The sequence below is a fragment of the Struthio camelus genome, chromosome 16 (assembly GCF_040807025.1).
Source record: "Struthio camelus isolate bStrCam1 chromosome 16, bStrCam1.hap1, whole genome shotgun sequence".
Lineage (NCBI taxonomy): Eukaryota > Metazoa > Chordata > Aves > Struthioniformes > Struthionidae > Struthio > Struthio camelus.
The window spans coordinates 22,526,972-22,544,520 of NC_090957.1; the positions used below are offsets into that span (position 1 = coordinate 22,526,972).

Here is a 17,549-nt window from a genome sequence, read left to right on the forward strand (position 1 = left end):
CTTCCTAATGTGTATTTATTACTTGGATGATAGCTGCATTGAGTTGGAAATAGGCTACCTGAGGCTTGTGAAGGGGGCATAAGTCTGTGTGCTGCCATGAGCTGTTGTTGTACACTGCTGCAAGGCGCCAGAGCTAGTGTTTGCTATGATCCCAGTAAGAAAGACTCTTGCACTCTGTGAAGTATCACTTAAAATGCCATTTATTGGAGCGAGTGCTATAAGGAAAAAGAGAATAGTATGGTTAATCTTATAGTTATGCTGGGAACCCCGAGTTGTGCAGCCTCGAATGAGCCTCCAGTCAGGGCACAGCTTGCTGTGCGGGTCCTGTCTGTTGAAAGGTTTACTGACATTAGCATAGGATTTTTTTAGAAGAAAACAATTCTGTTCATCACTTCAGCTGTCGAACAAAAAGATGCTCACGTGAGAACTTGCTGCTTCACCTTAAGATAAAGACAAGGACATGCAGGCGGTGTAATTGGCAGTGCCAAGTGGGAGCTGCCTACAGGCTCCTCTGTTACTATCAGCCGGCAAAGTTTATCCGGCAGCCAAGGGATATGTGCAGCACAACGCAGGCCTGAAGGCCAAGCTGTACATGCAGCGTAGCGCAGCGTCTGCTCAGTTTATCCATGACGTGGATCGCTAACTCCACAGTACACAGTAGTCTTCTGGTTAGGATCGCTACAGATGTCACAAACGATGAACATCTGCCAGCTGCTGTCGGTAGAGTATGTAAAGAGACTCGGAAGTGCTTGCAAGCTGTTGATATGAAGGGGAAGTTCTGTGCTTTCTTGAGAAGGAGCAGACTGTGGGTTTTCATACAGGGTACTGCTCTAAATGGGGTCAGTGATTGTTTCAGTTGTTAACAATTTCATCATGTTTCTAGGGCTATGACTTTGCTAGAAGATCAAGTTAAAGAAGAGCAAAGCTGAGGGAAGAATCCCATGTACTCATGTGTATTTTCCAGTATGTGAATAAACAATAAAACCCTCTAAGAATCCCCTTTTAAGCTTTTAACCCAAGTGTTTGTTATTTAGCAAACATGTCTTTTATGTAGTCCTTGATCCTTGGACTGTCTCTTTAAACAGTTCTCTCTGGCTGATAGTTAGCCCCTGAGAATATGAAGGAAAAGTTGCTAGTGAGGCGAGATCTCAGCAGCATGTACTGACATTGCAGAGTGATTGTCTTTGCTAGTCAGGGCCACTAAAACATGGCATGTTTACCACTCCAGATCCCTGGTGATATAAATTGCAGCCAGATGTAGCCATGAGAGAAGCATAATTTGATTTTACTAGCAGGAGCTCTAAGAGGTATAAAATGAGAGTAGGAAATGGGCCAAAGGTAGTCTCAGTTTGGAGTTGCTATTTCTTGTAGCCAGGGAAAACAATGCAAAAGGATGCACGTGAGTTAAGAGAACTTGTGTTTGGTGATACATCCCTGCATCCCAGTTCATCCTGTTTCGTTGTTGATCCCTTATTTGTATGATGACTCTTCTGAGGGAGATGTGTTATGACCTTGATTGTGAAAAAGATCTGATTTAAAAAAGAGCAGAGGGCTGGTGAGCACCCAGAGGGAGGTGAGGGCAGTGGAGGGAGAGAGCTGAGGTGGAAATAGCTGGTATTGCTGCTGGAGATCACCCTGGCAATCACCCAAGCAAGGTTGTGGGCTGGGCGTGCGGTCTTGATAGTTCTGGATACTGAACTCTGTGGGAGTTTTTACAGAGGGTGTTGACAGGCTGAGGCCTATTTCTCTGCTTCATAGCATCATTATGACAGTGCTGTAAAATTCCCAAAGGTTATTTTAAACAGGAGTTGCTTCAATTAGTTTTTTTTTTTTTAATTCAAAACTTCTGAGGTAATCTTTTAGTGCTTTAATTTCAGAGAAGGAACACAATGACAATATAAAAGCATAAATGTGGAATTAATTGTTCCATCAAAGCATATAACAATAATGCTGTATTATCATATTACTTTATAGGTGATGATTAGATTATTTAATTCAGACTGCTTAAGATAATTTTTTCTGATGCAAAGTAATCCTGGATGGAAATCGAATTTCGTAATTTAGATAACAAGAAAAGCCTTTTAAGGAAGGGTAAAATTTAATTGGCTCCAGATTTTGAGAGAGTATTACAGGCAATCAGCTATAGCTCTGTAAAGGTGTGTAAACTCTTATTTTAGCACAAATTTTGCAGCGTTTGTTAACTGTACAGTTCCTTTGTTCTAGTGTGCTCAAAAATTTTAAAGTGCAATATAGGTTGATTAGAGATACTGACTATCATCTATTTAAAAAAACCCAAAAACTTCAACTCTAAAGAGATCCAATAATGATATCTTTATTGGGAAAATTCAGAGAAGAAAACTGGAGAATGTCTTTCAGAGGCTGGAAATTGCCAGATTAAGATCACAAAAAGAAAGTTTTCAGTTAATGTAAGATGTTGTTCATATATCTCAGTTGCAATGCTTCCAACCACAGAGGTTTGAAAAATGCAATGCAAAACCAAAAAATCAGGAGGGACATCATATTGTCCACAATCCTAAAAGGATATTTTAGAGGGGTTTTTTTTTTCTTTTAGTGCAAGACTGATGTCTTTACTGGATTAAGTAAAGAAAATAGTCACTTATATTGATAAAAGTACAGAAGCTTTCATAGAAAAAAATGGAGAAATTTAATATGGTAGATTTCTAGCCCCTTGAAATGTCACTTCCTCCATATTTCCATAAACTGATGTTAATTTATGTTGTTATCGTTTAATTCTTTATGGACACAGTTCCAAATCAGTTGTTCCTTTGCTTTGTCTGGGATCAATGCTAGGGTAACAAAGTGAGAATTAATCAAGTTGTCTGATTTACTCTTTAGATGATATAACCAGGAGAATATGAACAGTTTTCTTAAACTTTCTTGGTTTTCTGTGATTATTGCTTAGCCTGAATCAATGCCTTATTCCAGTTCATTACATGGCCATGCATGTAGTTGCACCGACACAAAGGAAGCAGGAGGCATAGGGGCATGGGTGAAAGCTGCAATCAACACTACAGCCACAAAGAAATGTTCATTAACTGTGAATGTCCAGAGAACTCTAGCACATCTCACTGGGATTGAAATTTTCATTATATTAATGCCTCCCCCACCTCCCCTCCCCAAATTAAGTGCTTAAAGGGCTGACTGGTCTCTAGTGTGTTTTGGAGGTCTCTAGTCCCCTTTCATGGGGGGTGAGGGAGGTTGGGACATTGTTTGTAAGCATTTGAGTAATTTTGGTTTCATGCTGTCAGTGGTGCAGAAGCAGGAAATGATGTTTTTGACAAGGTGGGTCCCTCTACCCTTCCTTGGTCAGTGTACTGCTTCCTTAACAGGCTGTAATGACTTTAACATTTGTTATGTAACGGTTAAGTCCATGCAATGTGAACTAGGTTGAATTCGTGTATCTAAATGAGCAATTCCAATTCCCCTTGTTTATAACTTGGCTTCCTACCATTAGTATGAAGCCAAGTTTAAGATTTTTCTTCCTGTCGTGTCCCCTGTTACCTTAATTAATTTTATTCTTGATAGCTTCATTTTTGTGCCAAGCAAGTTGCTCTCCTCTCCCTGCTGTTTTTGGGCAGTTCATGCCCTCTTGACAAGTCTGACCACTTGTGGGTCTAAATTTCAGGATGGAGCCTACTGGCTGGGGAAGAGCTTACAAGATGGAGCAGAAGGAGCAAGTGAACACCCATATGTTTAGGAGCTAAAACAAAGCCAGCATATCTAAGCTTCCACCTATATGCTCACATGAGTCTTTTACCTGTGCCTTGTGGGACAGTGGACTCGGGAAGTGGGTAGAACAGACAACCTGTGGGTACCCGCAGTCTAGTCAAAGGCACTGATTTTCTGGGCAGTAAAAGACTATTCATTTTATTTCCAGGGTTTCATTTTTTCCATTTGTAAACCATAAGAAGAAATTTTTTCCGACAAGTGATTAGAAACTAGAGTGGTATTCAAGAGGAAACTGTTGATGATTGTTATTAGTAATCTACCCGGGAGGTGATTTCAAGTTTTTTGTGGACTCTCAGAAAGTTAGGTTAATAATTGAGCTCATGTTTGTGATAAGATGCAAATGTTAGTATCACCATTCACAGGGGATCCTGCCACTTTCTGACATAGTTTAAATTCAATGAACTCTGACTTCTGCAGTTACTCTGGATTTAAACTAGTCCAGCAAATGAGAATCTGACATACCAGAAACATACATACTTAATTGTTCCTTTACCTAGTGCGTTAGGTTCCTGTTTCACAATGTGAAGGTGTGTTGCACAGGGGATGCAAAAACCCTTCTTGCCTTCTAGGTCTGTAACTGTAACAGAGATGTTACAGTCAGAAGTCTGCTGACAGCTCTGCCATAGAGCGAAGGTGAAGGGGGAACCAGCTGCCCCATTTTCTTCAGCTGAGTTCTAGTCTGCATAAAAATTTCTGCTATTAGTTTTGCCTTCTTAACCTTTGCAGCACTGGCTTCTGTATTCTGATATTCATATAAAGTTAAAGTCAATAAATATGTCATATATATATATATATATATATATATATATATATATATATATATTTTGAGCTAGGCTCTGCCTGTGCTTTCTCAAGATTGCTGTTAATGAAAGTGGCTGTGGTAGCTGTCTGCTAATTAAGAGCCGCTCTTAAGTTGCGGCATCTTTCTTTTCTGCAAATAAATCCATCAGTTTCATTTATTTCATTTTAAACTGCTCTGCTGAGCAACTTGGATATTATTTGGAAATGCTGATGATGAACTAAAGGTAGACATTTGGGAGGTCTAAACACTCCTCAGTGTGTTTTAAGGTCACAGTTGGACATAAAATTTTATTGTGCTTAGCAAAAGGCCTTTCAGTGTTTGAGGATGTCACCCCTCATTTGCTAATGTACCTATATCTTAAAAAAAGGCTGTTTTGAAAAACTGCTTGCAAATGTCTTGATATCAAGAAATCTATCTTTGCCTGCCTCATTTGTTTTGTTTTTTCTTTTTTCTTTTCTCCTGGCTATTGAGTTCAAATACTAATGGAATGCAGTTCTTTTAAGTGTGTTGCTTCTATGTGATACATTCATTGTTGATCATATAAGAGAATAAATGTCTAAAGCTCCCAATATGTCATTTATCATCCATTTGGAAGAGACCTAAGTGCTTTATGTTGCTTATGTTACTCCTATGTCTGTGGCATTAGCGCAGCTCTTTGTCTCCTGGGGTTTGGAACATACCTTATCTATGGGATACACTCATAGCCTTCGTTTTGCTTCCATCGCCATCTCTGCTTACAGGACTTTCCAAGGGACAGATTTAGTTATTACAGTTTCTAGATATTTCTGTGCAAAATGTACGCAACAGTGTTCTGAACTTCTACTGTTCATAAATCTTTTTTAGTTGTTGCTTAAAAACAAATAGTTGCTACTTCTAGTTGCACCTAGTTAGCAGTGTAATTCAAAGCAAATGTCTTATACCAGATGGTGGATTTGATGGATTGAGTTGTTCCTTAGCAGTGAAAATTCATCATGACAATAAAGGTTTAAATATTTTGATTCATCAAAAATTTATTTAAAATATTTTTACTATTAATCACTGTGGAGTGTAGTGAGTTTACCCAAAAAGTCATCGCTTCTAGTAACATGTGGTATGTCTCCCAGTTTTCGTGCAGATGATATTAATGTATCAACAGTAACTTATGTTACTGCATCAGATTCATACAATGCATCAGAAATGTGAGGAGAGATATCTTTTCCCTGGAGTTTGTAGGTATTAAAGGAACCTTGTGGCTCACTGAAATTACTCTAGATTTTTGAGGGGGGGAAAAGAAAACAAATTAAAAACAAAGTCAGTGTGTTTAAGTGCTATAAATTTGGGTGTCTGGTTTGAAAGGGGGGTTTTTTGGTTTGGTTTTGGTTTTTAGTCTGTTTTTTCAGGGTACCCCTTCTCCAAAATTCAGGAATACTGAAAGTTATATTAACTGAGAACCCTCAAACTGGAAAGATTTGGCAGGGGGCGGGGAGCAAGTCTTACTCCTCACTTTTAGAGAACATCTCGCGTACCCAGCCTGTGCCTTCCTCAAATACTTTCTACATTTCATTTAAACCCCAGTGACCTCAAAGCCTTACACAACCTCCCCTTCCAATACCTTCCTCACTCTGCGCTTATCTAGAGCAGGACGTAGCAGGAGTCACTCGAGCCCAACTGAAATAGGGCACACTATTTACCAGTAACATTTCTAGCCTCATATGCTGTATTTTGTGCGCTAACCAATGCTTTTTAGCTCTGTGGCTACTCCAGTGGAAGCTTTATCAAGAACACTTTGTATATAATGCACTCAACTTTGGAATGGAAAAGAGAATTCCAAAATATTCTATGCCCTGGTCTCCTGCCTCCATTCCCTGGATTCATCTTTTTGAGGTAATCAGCTTTAAAAACAAAATGTTTGTGCAATACTTTTTCTAATGCTATCTATTGAATCAGTTCTTCTATGGCAGGATGATCTCCAAAGGTATCCAATGCTTATGGGTTTGCATTTATGTTTAAAGAGAAAACAATGACCTGGGGCAATATGGGGCATCTCTTTGGAGAATGAATGAGCAGGCTGCCACACTGCAGTGTAAGCATATTTGCCACTAGTGGTCGTTACTGGTCTTTGCCATTACTGGTCATTTTTATCAGCCGAACTCAGGAATTGCTCTTGTGCTGTTTTTGGAAGCTTTACTGAATCCTTTTTCCCTAGAAAGGAAGGAAAAACAACCAAAAATGTCTAAATTTCCTGCTGACTTATAGTGACGTTTCCCCCCCCCCATCCCTACTCACCCTTCTGCAGTGTATTTTCACTACATTTACTTTTCTGCAGGATTGAACTTGTTGAAGCTCTTGAATCATTTAATATTAGCCCATCTTTGAAATCCTATCTGGAAGTTGTATGCTTTAGCTAAAGCAAAAGCATATTGTTTTGTCCTTGTATTTTGAAATTCTGTGCTGTTTCATAATCAAAAGAATAAGGAATGTAAAGAGCCATGTAGTTGGCTTTGCAGCAATATCTGTGGCCTGGCTGCAAAGGTGATCACTTAGCTAGTTTAAAATTAGGGTTTGAAACTTATATTAATATTTTGAATAGATACATGGAGAGGATTGCTAAAATTATGATAGAAACATTATTGACATTTGTGAGCCATGGGAGAATACTAACCCTGGTAATAATACAAATACTGGGTGTTTCAATCTCAAATTGCTCAATGAAATAGTGTTAATTCTGTAAAAAAGAAGAGGTAGGGCTTCTGTGAGGAGGTAGAGAGAGGAATGAAGGATTTGGTGTTCTGTCATTTTTGTGCATGTGCTTATTGATCTCTTTTTTTTTTTTCTCCCAAACAACCTTTCAGGAATAATGAAGTGTTCAAATATCAGAAAGATAATGTCCACAAAGATATAGATACTAGCAAAAGAGACAGAAGGCGTATCGATGCTCAAAAGGTGTCTGGGCGATGAGGGAGTTTTTATCTTTTGGTGAAGAAAAGTATATGTTTGAACTGAAGTAATGGGCCTCATCAGTGGACTAAGCGTAGCACTTCAGGAAGGCCTGTGCTGGAGTGGGAGAACCTGACCTGGAGGGACATTGCAGCCTTCACCTCCTAGAAATGGAGTTAACTTGATTCCCTTATTCTGACTCCAGCAGCCAATATCATAATTTCTGTAATGTTTCTTACCTGTATTTCTCACCCATTCTCTATTATTTATTCAGAGTGCTTCATCAGTGCTTCTGCGGTACTCTTGCAGCTGAAAGGACTCTACGTAGTGCAGCTGCTGTTAATACTGTATCCCTTTATGGATGAATTTGGAAGCTATCCCAGGCTGTACATCTGCCCGTGTCTAATTTGCACATCAGAGACAGCCTGAACTAGGAGGCAGCGGGTGCAGCAATGCACACAATTACATCATAGGAGTAGTGAGCGGCTTTTGCTTTCTGAAAAACAGCTGGGGTCAAAACCCATCACCTCAAATAAAGAAACTTCTGACTGCTAGCTGGGAATTCACACTGGTAGGACCCTTGAAACGTAGAGAAAGTAACGATCGTCCTTTAACTGAGGAAAATCTGCTGGCATGAGGGGCTGGGGGAGAGGAGAGAATTTTCTCATTAATAATTCTCTCATTAATTAAGGAACAATAAGCCTAAACTTTCTGACATGGAAGCATAACTCAGTCCTGCTACAGACTGAGAACTGGGTGCCTGGCATATTCAGCATCACATGGAAAAGAGGAAACAAAGGAAAGTTAGCTGTAAACTAAATGTGTTCTGAAATCGTTGCTGCAATCAGATTATCTCATTGCTAACAATTGATAACTGAAGGAATGCTATCAGAAGAAAAGTACAGGAATTGCTGAAGTTATATATGATGGTTTCCCTTCATCTTCAGCTGTAGTGTCATTTGATTAACTGCTACAGAAATTTAACATATCTTTTGTAAAACTGCTAAGTGTCAACAGTATACTAATTTTTTAGTAGATCTTTAACAGACTAATGCTGTAGACCTGCAGAGGTCCTATGTTTACCAAACCGTGTCTGGAGCCTGCAGTTTATATTGATTGTAAAGAAATTTTGCATGTCTGTTTCAGTTAAATAGTTTGTTTTGTGGTGATTGCTTCTAGTTTTGCTCATTTTTAATTCACAAAATTGTTCTAGCCTGGATTTGATGGTCATTGTCACAATCAAATTAATACAACTATACTACTCCCAAAGTGATTTACTTTAAAGTTTCCCAATATTTTACTTTTCTTTCCATGTTTGCTTTTCTAGAATCCAGATCCTGGATTCCTTTGGTTGTTTTAGACTGAAGATTTTAGTCTCTTAAGTGGAAAAAATAACTTATATTAAAAATGTAAAAATCTAGCATAGGAAAAAACTCAGAAACATTAAGCTTAATGAAATGCATTTTTTCACACTCAAGAATTTCAACTCTTGTATTACCTTTTAAGGCCCAAACTTTGCTGACTTTGTTTTACCAAAACAAAGTTTCCATGAATTTCATATATTTCACCTTTGCATCTCTTCACTTTCCCTGAAGCACTGTATACAATTCACTGAAATCAGTAGAAACTGGCAGATCTACCAGATTCATGCTTTTTGCTCTAGTACCCAATTGATGGGAACATAATTTCACTAAGATAAAAAGCTTTTTGAATTGCTGGTGCTGTACCCCTTGGCTCATGCTTACTTACCAAATCTGAAGTGGCTTTTTTTGTCTATCCTTATTTTGCTGTACTAGAGGTTTTGAAATTCATCAAGAGAAAGATGGGTATTTTGGGTGATGTTCTGTGCTTTCCAGGTGTATGCTTGCCTGCTGTTCCCATCTGTAGACTGTGAATAAGTAATTAGCAATGTTGCTGCTGTTTGATCCTCCCAGCTGGCTAGGGCCTGCAGAGGTATCCTCAGTGCAGTTCTACAAATACAAATAGAAAAGCATTCACAACTAGTGGCAATGCAGAACAAACATAGCTCTTTAGATCTCTCTATCCTTTAAGGGTTGGCACCTGTGAGTGTCTTGCTGACAGGTGAGACACTTTATTCACTGATAGGACTGGGGCGAGAATGACTTTCTTCTGCAGACTTTTTTTTTTTTTTTTAATCATTCCCCTGTGAACAAAACTCGGTGTTGGCATTGCAAGGTGAATCAGGTGTCCTCTGACACTGGTGGAGTTACCATGCATTTAAATCAGTGGAAGAAGAACTGAAAGCAACTGAAATAGGTGTTTCTCCAGATCTGTGTGTGTTTTTTTTTTTTTTTTTCTTCCCCTGCTTGGGGGCCTGAGGGGTGGGATGTTTGGTTGTTTGCGAAGTCTGAGAAAGTGATTAAATGGGAATGTGCTGGCTTCTTTCAGCAGCTCTTTAAATCTGAGAAAATGCTTGCTAAAACAGGGGCATTTCATACTCTAGACAACTTTGTGAGTAAGTATTCAGTTGTATCTTTCATCTTCTATGATCAAACAGAGGCAAGTTGCAATTAAATGCTAGCATAGTTTCCTACACCAAAAATCACTACATGTTGGGATGTGGTAGTCCTCTTACAATTGCTTATTGTTTGTATTATGGTAGAACCTGTGGGTTTCAAAGAGGTCGGGAAATGCGTTCCTTTTTGGAAATCTGAAGTTTGAAAATGAATGTGGGACTACTCTGAAGTTTTGTGTATAGTTCTGCTTAAGCAAGCTGATGTTTCTTGTGTAAGTGCTCATGTGTTTGCAGTGACAAAGAGCAGGATGGATGCATGGGAAGGGAGGAGGGGCAAAACCTTTCCGATTTTAGTGGGATGAGGAATTCTCTGTAGAAGGACTAGCATTCTCTTTCCTATTTCACAGATTTAGCAGTTAGGCACAACCAGTCCTTAAGCAGTAGAGACGCTTTTGAGGATGTTTTGGTTGGATTTGTAATCTGGCAAAAGAGCTGTATATGGTTAGGAAGTCTAACAGTCACTTTTGCAAGTGCGAAACTCTTGTTCTCTTTTAGTAGAGAACAACTTTTTTCATAAACAAACCCTTAAAATCTCCTGTAGGTTAAAATGTGGTTAAAACAGGCTCTAATCCTCAGTATTGTCTTCAGCACAAATGTTTGGGTTTGTGAACCGAGCTTGAATGTTTTGGGGAAGGAATGGTGTAGTCTAAAAATCTCAGATTCTTTCTTTTTCTACTTCTGCAATGCTTATAAATATTTAAATATTTTTGTAATGCTAGCCCCATATGTGTAGCACTTGGAGAGTTTTTCTGTAATGCCAGCTGTATGTGCATGTGGTGGTGGGAGTTTTTTGGGTTTTTTGTTTCCCGTCCATCCGTCCGTCATGGGACGCTTCATTGCACGCTCTGAAGCTTCTGTAAGCTATTAGCTGCTTAGAAGCTTAATAGAAGCTTCTGCTGCTATTCTGTAAGCAGACATCCTCTTGGCCACAAGCAAAATCATTTGATAGCTATTACTGAAAGGTCTTAGTGAATTTGTGGCTTTTGGGGGCAAAGTATCGGGAAGCCTCAGGAATTCAATTTTTGATGCAATTAGGGGAGCAGAAAGTGTAATCTGTTCCTTGAGACTGCAGCAGGCCCTGCAGATGGTCTGCTGTGAGTAGTAAAGATGACTGAAGCCTCAGTTTGGAGCATGTGAGTGATAGAATTAAATATGCAGCTAGCTACGTGTTCTGCTGAAAAGAGACACCTCTGGTTTTTGGCATGTTCTTCCTTCACGCACCTTCACCAAAATACAGGTATTCTGGCTATATACATAATACTGTAGAACACTGTGTATATGTGGCTCTGATATTCTAACCACTGAGGTTGATATGGTTGTTTCTTTTAATGTACATTGTGACATTGCGGTTTACTGGAGCGGGTCACAGAGTGGTGGCTACCTTTTGGTGTTACTTGTCTCTCTTTGCAGTGAGTTCCTCTTAGATCTTTTAATAAGTGCTTTGTTCTGCATATTGAGCATCATTTTATGATTTCATGACATGTTTTTCTCTCCCTGCCCCAAATTGTCCCCTCCTGAAGATTCAACAAACTCCTCATAGGCACAGAAGTGCTGAATTCAGTCCTCATAGCTGGTCAGCTTTTCAGTTACACGTAACATTGATGCAATGCCCAACTCCTTGCTGCTGTATCCCTGCTGAAGCCTGTGAAGACAAACTGATCACAAGTGAATGAATGAAAGCTCAAGGCAAGTGGGAAACTGGGACAAGAACAATAAAAGCAAGAAGGATAAATTAAGTGCTTCTAACAGAATAAGAAATATTTTGTATCCTTTTGTCTTCTCATAAATAACTTAAGGATAAAACAGCTTTTTGTAAGGATAAACGGCGTCTGATGATTTTACTTGCCGAAGCAGACAAATAGCAAGGGAGCTTCTGCACTGTGAAGTGAAATTGAGTTTGAAAACGTAGCTCATAGTTTATGGAGATCAAGACTGATCGTGGAATCAGAACACCTTGGAGTCCCCCTTGCCTAGCGTTATGACAAATTCTGACCTACGTCCAGCAATGCAGACGCTGGCTTGCAGTGTTCAATCCTTGTGCTTCTTCTAGGGAACTGACAGTGGAGCTGTGATAATCTATTTTGCACTTAAAAAAAAAAAAAAAAAAAAAAAGTGAAGCAGAAATTTGTGTGTGTTTTTTTTTTTTTTCCTATACCAAAGTATTTTTATCCTCTCCAGATAATAATGCAGTCTGGTAAGGAGAGAGAATACTAGTTTATCCGTAATATTTTCTTTTCTCTGTTGATGAGGTTTACTTGAGGTTGCAAGTAGTAACAAAATGCAGAGTAAATTGTTTCCCCACCTTCCCTTCTTCCTCTGCCCATTGAAGTGATTTTGCTTTGAAATGTTATGTGCAACGATAGCAGGCAGAGATGCATGCATGTATATATCCTTTTGTGCAGTGGTCCACAAGTCATAAGAGTGCTTTAAAAACTCACAAGTCCAGATCCTCAGTTAAAGTTGATGAGGACAGCTCATCTGACTATTATACCTTGCTTTACTCTGTTTAGGAAATTGACCTTGCTGACTTAGGTGTTTTGCCACATGATTTAGGCTTTATTGCCTGGCTGTTCTTTGGGTTGCAGACAAGCAGTGTATCTGGGTAGACATTACCAGAGTGGCCTACACATTTAGCCTTGTTAGTCTGCTTCAAAACAACTGGGAACTTGAAGATGGAGAGCTGCAGGCTCAAAGTACTTAGTAATTGCATGGTTCAGTGTGCCAGCAGATGATGTGGTAAGACCGGGTGGTTTGTTTTTTCAGAGGTGGTTCAAGTTCATGGAGCAGTTGATCCTGATGAACAGCATAGCTCTCCACATGAACACAAGCGTATGGATGTGGATATTCTGTAGTGTCTTGGAGTTGCGCTATGTGAATTTCACAAGGTTGTTGTGAAGAGTGTTCTTGCTATTGTTCAGTCTGGGGAAAGAGATGCTGCAGGACTCTAGCCTGGAAAGCATGTATGTGAATTTGTGTATGGATTTCATGTCTGGCTAGTTAATGAGTTCCAAGAAGGGGGAACAAAATAGGTGAGGATCATAACCCATTTCTGGTTCAAGGTCTGGAATGCATTGTGAACTAGTCCCTTAGTATTAAATTCTGATGTATTCTAGACTGTATTCAGTATTTTCTGCCAACTTAAAAAGGCTATAAAAATAGGAACCAGAGTCTGTGACCTCTGTGTCTTATTTCATCTTTCTGCTAAACAGTAAGGCCATCTGGAATGCCTGGCTTAGTAAATTACATAACAGCAAAAATGATACAGAAATATTAGATCTAAATGCTCAGACAGCTTTACAGCCGTATTTCTCTGCAACAGACAGCTCCTTAACATCCCCTTGATACATTTTTCAAGGGCTAAAGCCAATATTTGGAACAGATCCTCAGTCCCAAAACTAGCTATCTAACATGCTTTTAAAAGGCTAATCAGACTCTTCCTGCAGGAGGAGGTAGGTCTCTCCTGAGCCACCACATGCAGACAGGCTGCAAGAGCTGCCTTCTTTGCTTAGATATCCAGGAGCTCAAAGGCCTGGTCTTGCCATCTCTCCTTTTACTTAAATAGCAGTAATCTGTGCAGGAAGGGGCTCATCCCACAGTGGATGAGCTGCCCCTGCATTTCAGGTGAAGGCTTTGTGGAGTTGGTTGCAGGAGGTGGGGTATGTCTGTGGGCCACTTTGGTCAGCCTTGGGGGCAGTGCCACCAGGCTCTCCAGAGCCATTCGCTGGCTCCTGCCCTCTCTCCTAGCAGATTTCAATAAATCAACCTGCGTGAGAGAAAATGACCAAAAAAATGAGCCGAAGACTATTTTTGATGGTTGTGTGTGGTGGTAGTGTTTATTTTAACCTCAGGGAGTAGCTGATGTTGTAGGAAGTCCAGTATGGACTTTACTAGATTGTTCCCAGCTTCTTTGATAAATATGACAAATGGCATTACACTTTATATATACGTATATATGTGTATAGATAGCTTTATGGAAATGTATATACACACAGGCACACATTTGAAAAATCTATTTTGATTATTTCAGTATGAAATGTTCTGGCCAAATTGTGCTCTGTTTACTCCTGTAATAAAGCCCTTGTCTCAACAGCAGGCAGTAAGAGAGGGCAGAATTTGGTCCATTCTCTGAATCAGTACCTCAGCAAGTAAAGAACCCTCTTTGTTTATTTTGCATTACTTTCTTGTGTACTCACCCTAGATACAGAGACCGTTCTGGCTGTACATAACTTTTAATAAGTTCATTCAGAAAGACCTAGTCTACCCTTCTTCCCAAGCAGCTGGTAAATTGAAGGAAAATGTTTTCATACAGCTTTCTATGCCTGCTTAAAAAAAGGGAACATCTGCAATGTATCATTTTGTTGGTGCTTCCAGCTCCCCCTTCTCTTGGATAAGATCCCAATAAAAGAACAAGCCTATTTACAGACCTGAATATCTGCACTATGGGGATGGTGCCTTTCCATGATGTCTCTGTGTCTCTAGATGAAAGTTTAAAGCCTTATGGAGCACGGAGGACTTTTGATGAAAGGAAAAAACATGCTTGAAATGTCTATAAGCTGGTCTGTGAGTCCATTCCTCCCCCCTTTTTAAATGTGTTGAAATCAGGGTTTTAGGATATTGACATCTACTAGCTAATATTTATGGTTTAACATTTGACTTTTACAAAAATAATTTTACTTCAGGCCAATCTAAAGCAGGAAAGCGTTAATTTGGTTACAGGCTAAAATTGTGATACATAATAAGCTTTAAAATGTTTGCAGTTATAAGACACCTTTATAGCTGTACTTTCAGGCTGATATGAAATGTTGAAGTGCTAGTATATAACTGATAAAAGTCCTGGTATATGGACTGAGATTTCCCTTATGTCTTGGAAAGTGCTAGTTCTCTCGCTCCTGTAGTTTATTGACTGTTGTGGGCTATTTTGATTACTCTGCATATTAGTATAGCTTACTTTGTTTCTTGAATCAATGTAAGTATATCATCAGGAAATATTATACTAATATAATTATATCAGTGTGAGATGGAATTACTGCTTTAATGATATTATTACAGCATTTTCACACACATGACAAACAGGAAATCAGTATTTTACATGCATACTGGTAAAATTTGCACTGCTACTGAATTACAGGGTGTTGGGTTTTTTCTGTTTTTGTTTTTTAGAGGTGACTGAATTGTGCAAGTGGAAGTGTAGTGTTTGTGTTCCTGTGTTAAGTGGGAGTTTGGAACAAAAAAGACCATTACCTTTTCAAAAAGTTTACAGTAATACTAACACTAGCAAGCTGTGTCATTTTCAGTGTATATCCCCTGAAGCATTTCTGCCCTACCCAGGCTGGGAAGAAGGAGACTATCTCTACTCTCCTGAGCTTACAGCCTATTAAATTGCTTCTTAGGGCTGTTGTAAAGATTAAACATAAAAACACTTGCATGACTTGGAAGAATATGGCTCTTGTCACAGGAATTTTCAGGTAAATTATCCATTTCAAGAAAAAAAAATACAGGTTAGCACTTTAACACTGAAAGCACTTGTAGATTTTAGAAACTGAAGAATGAGAACGAGGGGTTGGGTAAAACTGCTAGGTTGTGTGAAATTTTTGTCAGCTGCTAGAAAAACAAAGGTGTGTCCGTTGTTATTTAAAGGTTTTTTTAAAATCTTGATTAACAAAACAAGTGGAAAAAACCCATGTTTTTTCTGAAAATTTTTTTTGCAGGAAGAGGGAGAATTTCTGACTAGTTCTGCTCCTTGATAATGAACGTTCAGTAGAGTGATTTACTCTTAAATTTGTTTTTAAGTGCCATGTTCAAGGTAAGAGCAAAAATGTGTGCAGTCCTTTTTTTCCCCTTTTTTTTCTGCACACAGTGTACACAGCATGTGCATACACTGCAGGGTGAATTGTGAAGTAAGAAGATTTCCTGGAGAGTTCTGTATATGCTAACCTGTTCTATATTCCCATTAGGGATCATAACAACCTGCTTATTTCTCTGACATTTACTAGCACTAATTCTGTCTTTGTTTTCTTGTTTGTCACTGTTTATTCCATTCTCCTTTTTCCTCCTGCAGAAGAGGTGGCGGAAGGAAAAAGTGCCATTCTCATAGGCATGAGCCAGTGGAACTCAAATGACCTTGTTGAGCAGATAGAAACAATCGGGAAGCTGGAAGAAAATCAAGGTAATGTTTAGCTTGCCTTATATTAATTTAAAGTTAACAAGAAAATCTGATAACTAAAGCAATCTAAAGCAATTAAAATATTCAATAGAAATACCATTTACAGTGTCCTGTAACTAAAAGATGTATGATGATATTTTAGTACTGAAAAATGAATTGTGATAATCAGGTTTCTATTCCAGGAAGAATTTTCTCTGGCAAACCAGGCAATATAATAGATTAATTGACTTCAGTGGGATTGTACAGGACTCAACAGCCATGGGACAGATTACAGGACCAGCCCCAGTGTTTACACATTTCCTGTAGTCAACATATGCAAGAGGCTTTCTGGTCATTGTCAGTTATTTTGCTACTTAGAGTCATTCTCTGGTACTCCTACACTGTAAAGTTCTCTTTGAAGGCAGCAAATCCTTATCTGGAATTGTCAAAGGGACCCATACTTCCTGGAGTATTTTGGGCAGCATTAATTAACCAGTTAGGTAATTACTTGCCACTGAAATGAGTGGGAAATGGGCACTAGTGTACCAGTAAGAATCTAGGACGTACACCGAGAGCAGAAGCAGTCTGCCTTTAGTTGTCCCTTTGGCTCCTCTATTACATTATCATGTGAAAATGAAAATTACCTCATTGATTTTTGGGAGAGGGACTTCTACTCACCTGTGGTACGGAGCCCATGTATAATGGTACTTGCTAATGAATCTAGCTCTTTTTTTTTTTTTTTTTTTTTTTTAAGAATTCAGTGTATTTGCCCATACTAAGAATCTTTTTAGAATGCTTTTCTTTATGATTTTGCTACAGATATCCTGCAGATAATTATAAACAGAACTATTTTAGCATACATGTACAGAAGTAATGATGGAATTAGATTTATTCATTCACTACCATCAGAATTTTTTATTTTGCTAGTATTTAAGTGACAGGTTGATACTGATCCAGACAGTGTATTTACAATTGTTAGAGGGTAATTAGAGAAGAAAAAAGTTCTATTTTACATCTGTTCTTAACAGCGATATCAAGTGTTGCCTTATGTTGCTTGGTAACTTAATTTGGAGTTAGCGATTCAATGGGATTTCATAAGAGATGTGAGATGTGTTGTAAATGTGCCTTTTTCTCTGTTACAAAGTGACAAGAAAAGTTAATTTAGTATTGCATCAGGTATGAGTTAACCTGTTCTTGGTAAGTCTTTTGGAAAATTATCCTACACTTCTTGCAGATATTTCTGTATTTCTTCCAGTTCTGGCAAAATTTTAGTATACTTACTTTAGGAGTCATTACATGAAGGTGGGTTTACTGGTTCTTTTGGTAGTGCCTCTTGTGTTGGACACTAAAGAATAAGTTGCAAGAGACTAATTTTAAGGGACAAGACTGGTAAAAGAAGAATT

General features: G+C 38.7%; 1 protein-coding gene across 16 annotated transcripts in view; it reads left to right on the forward strand.

Annotated features, from left to right (window-relative positions):
- Positions 1-17,549, forward strand: part of PITPNM3 (PITPNM family member 3) — a 163,666-nt gene that overhangs the window by 44,439 nt on the left and 101,678 nt on the right. For all 16 annotated transcript variants that reach the window (XM_068910126.1, XM_068910131.1, XM_068910127.1 and 13 more), the window contains one exon: positions 16,063-16,170. In XM_068910126.1, coding sequence (XP_068766227.1) covers positions 16,063-16,170 — 108 coding nt within the window. The remainder of the gene's footprint in view (positions 1-16,062; positions 16,171-17,549) is intronic.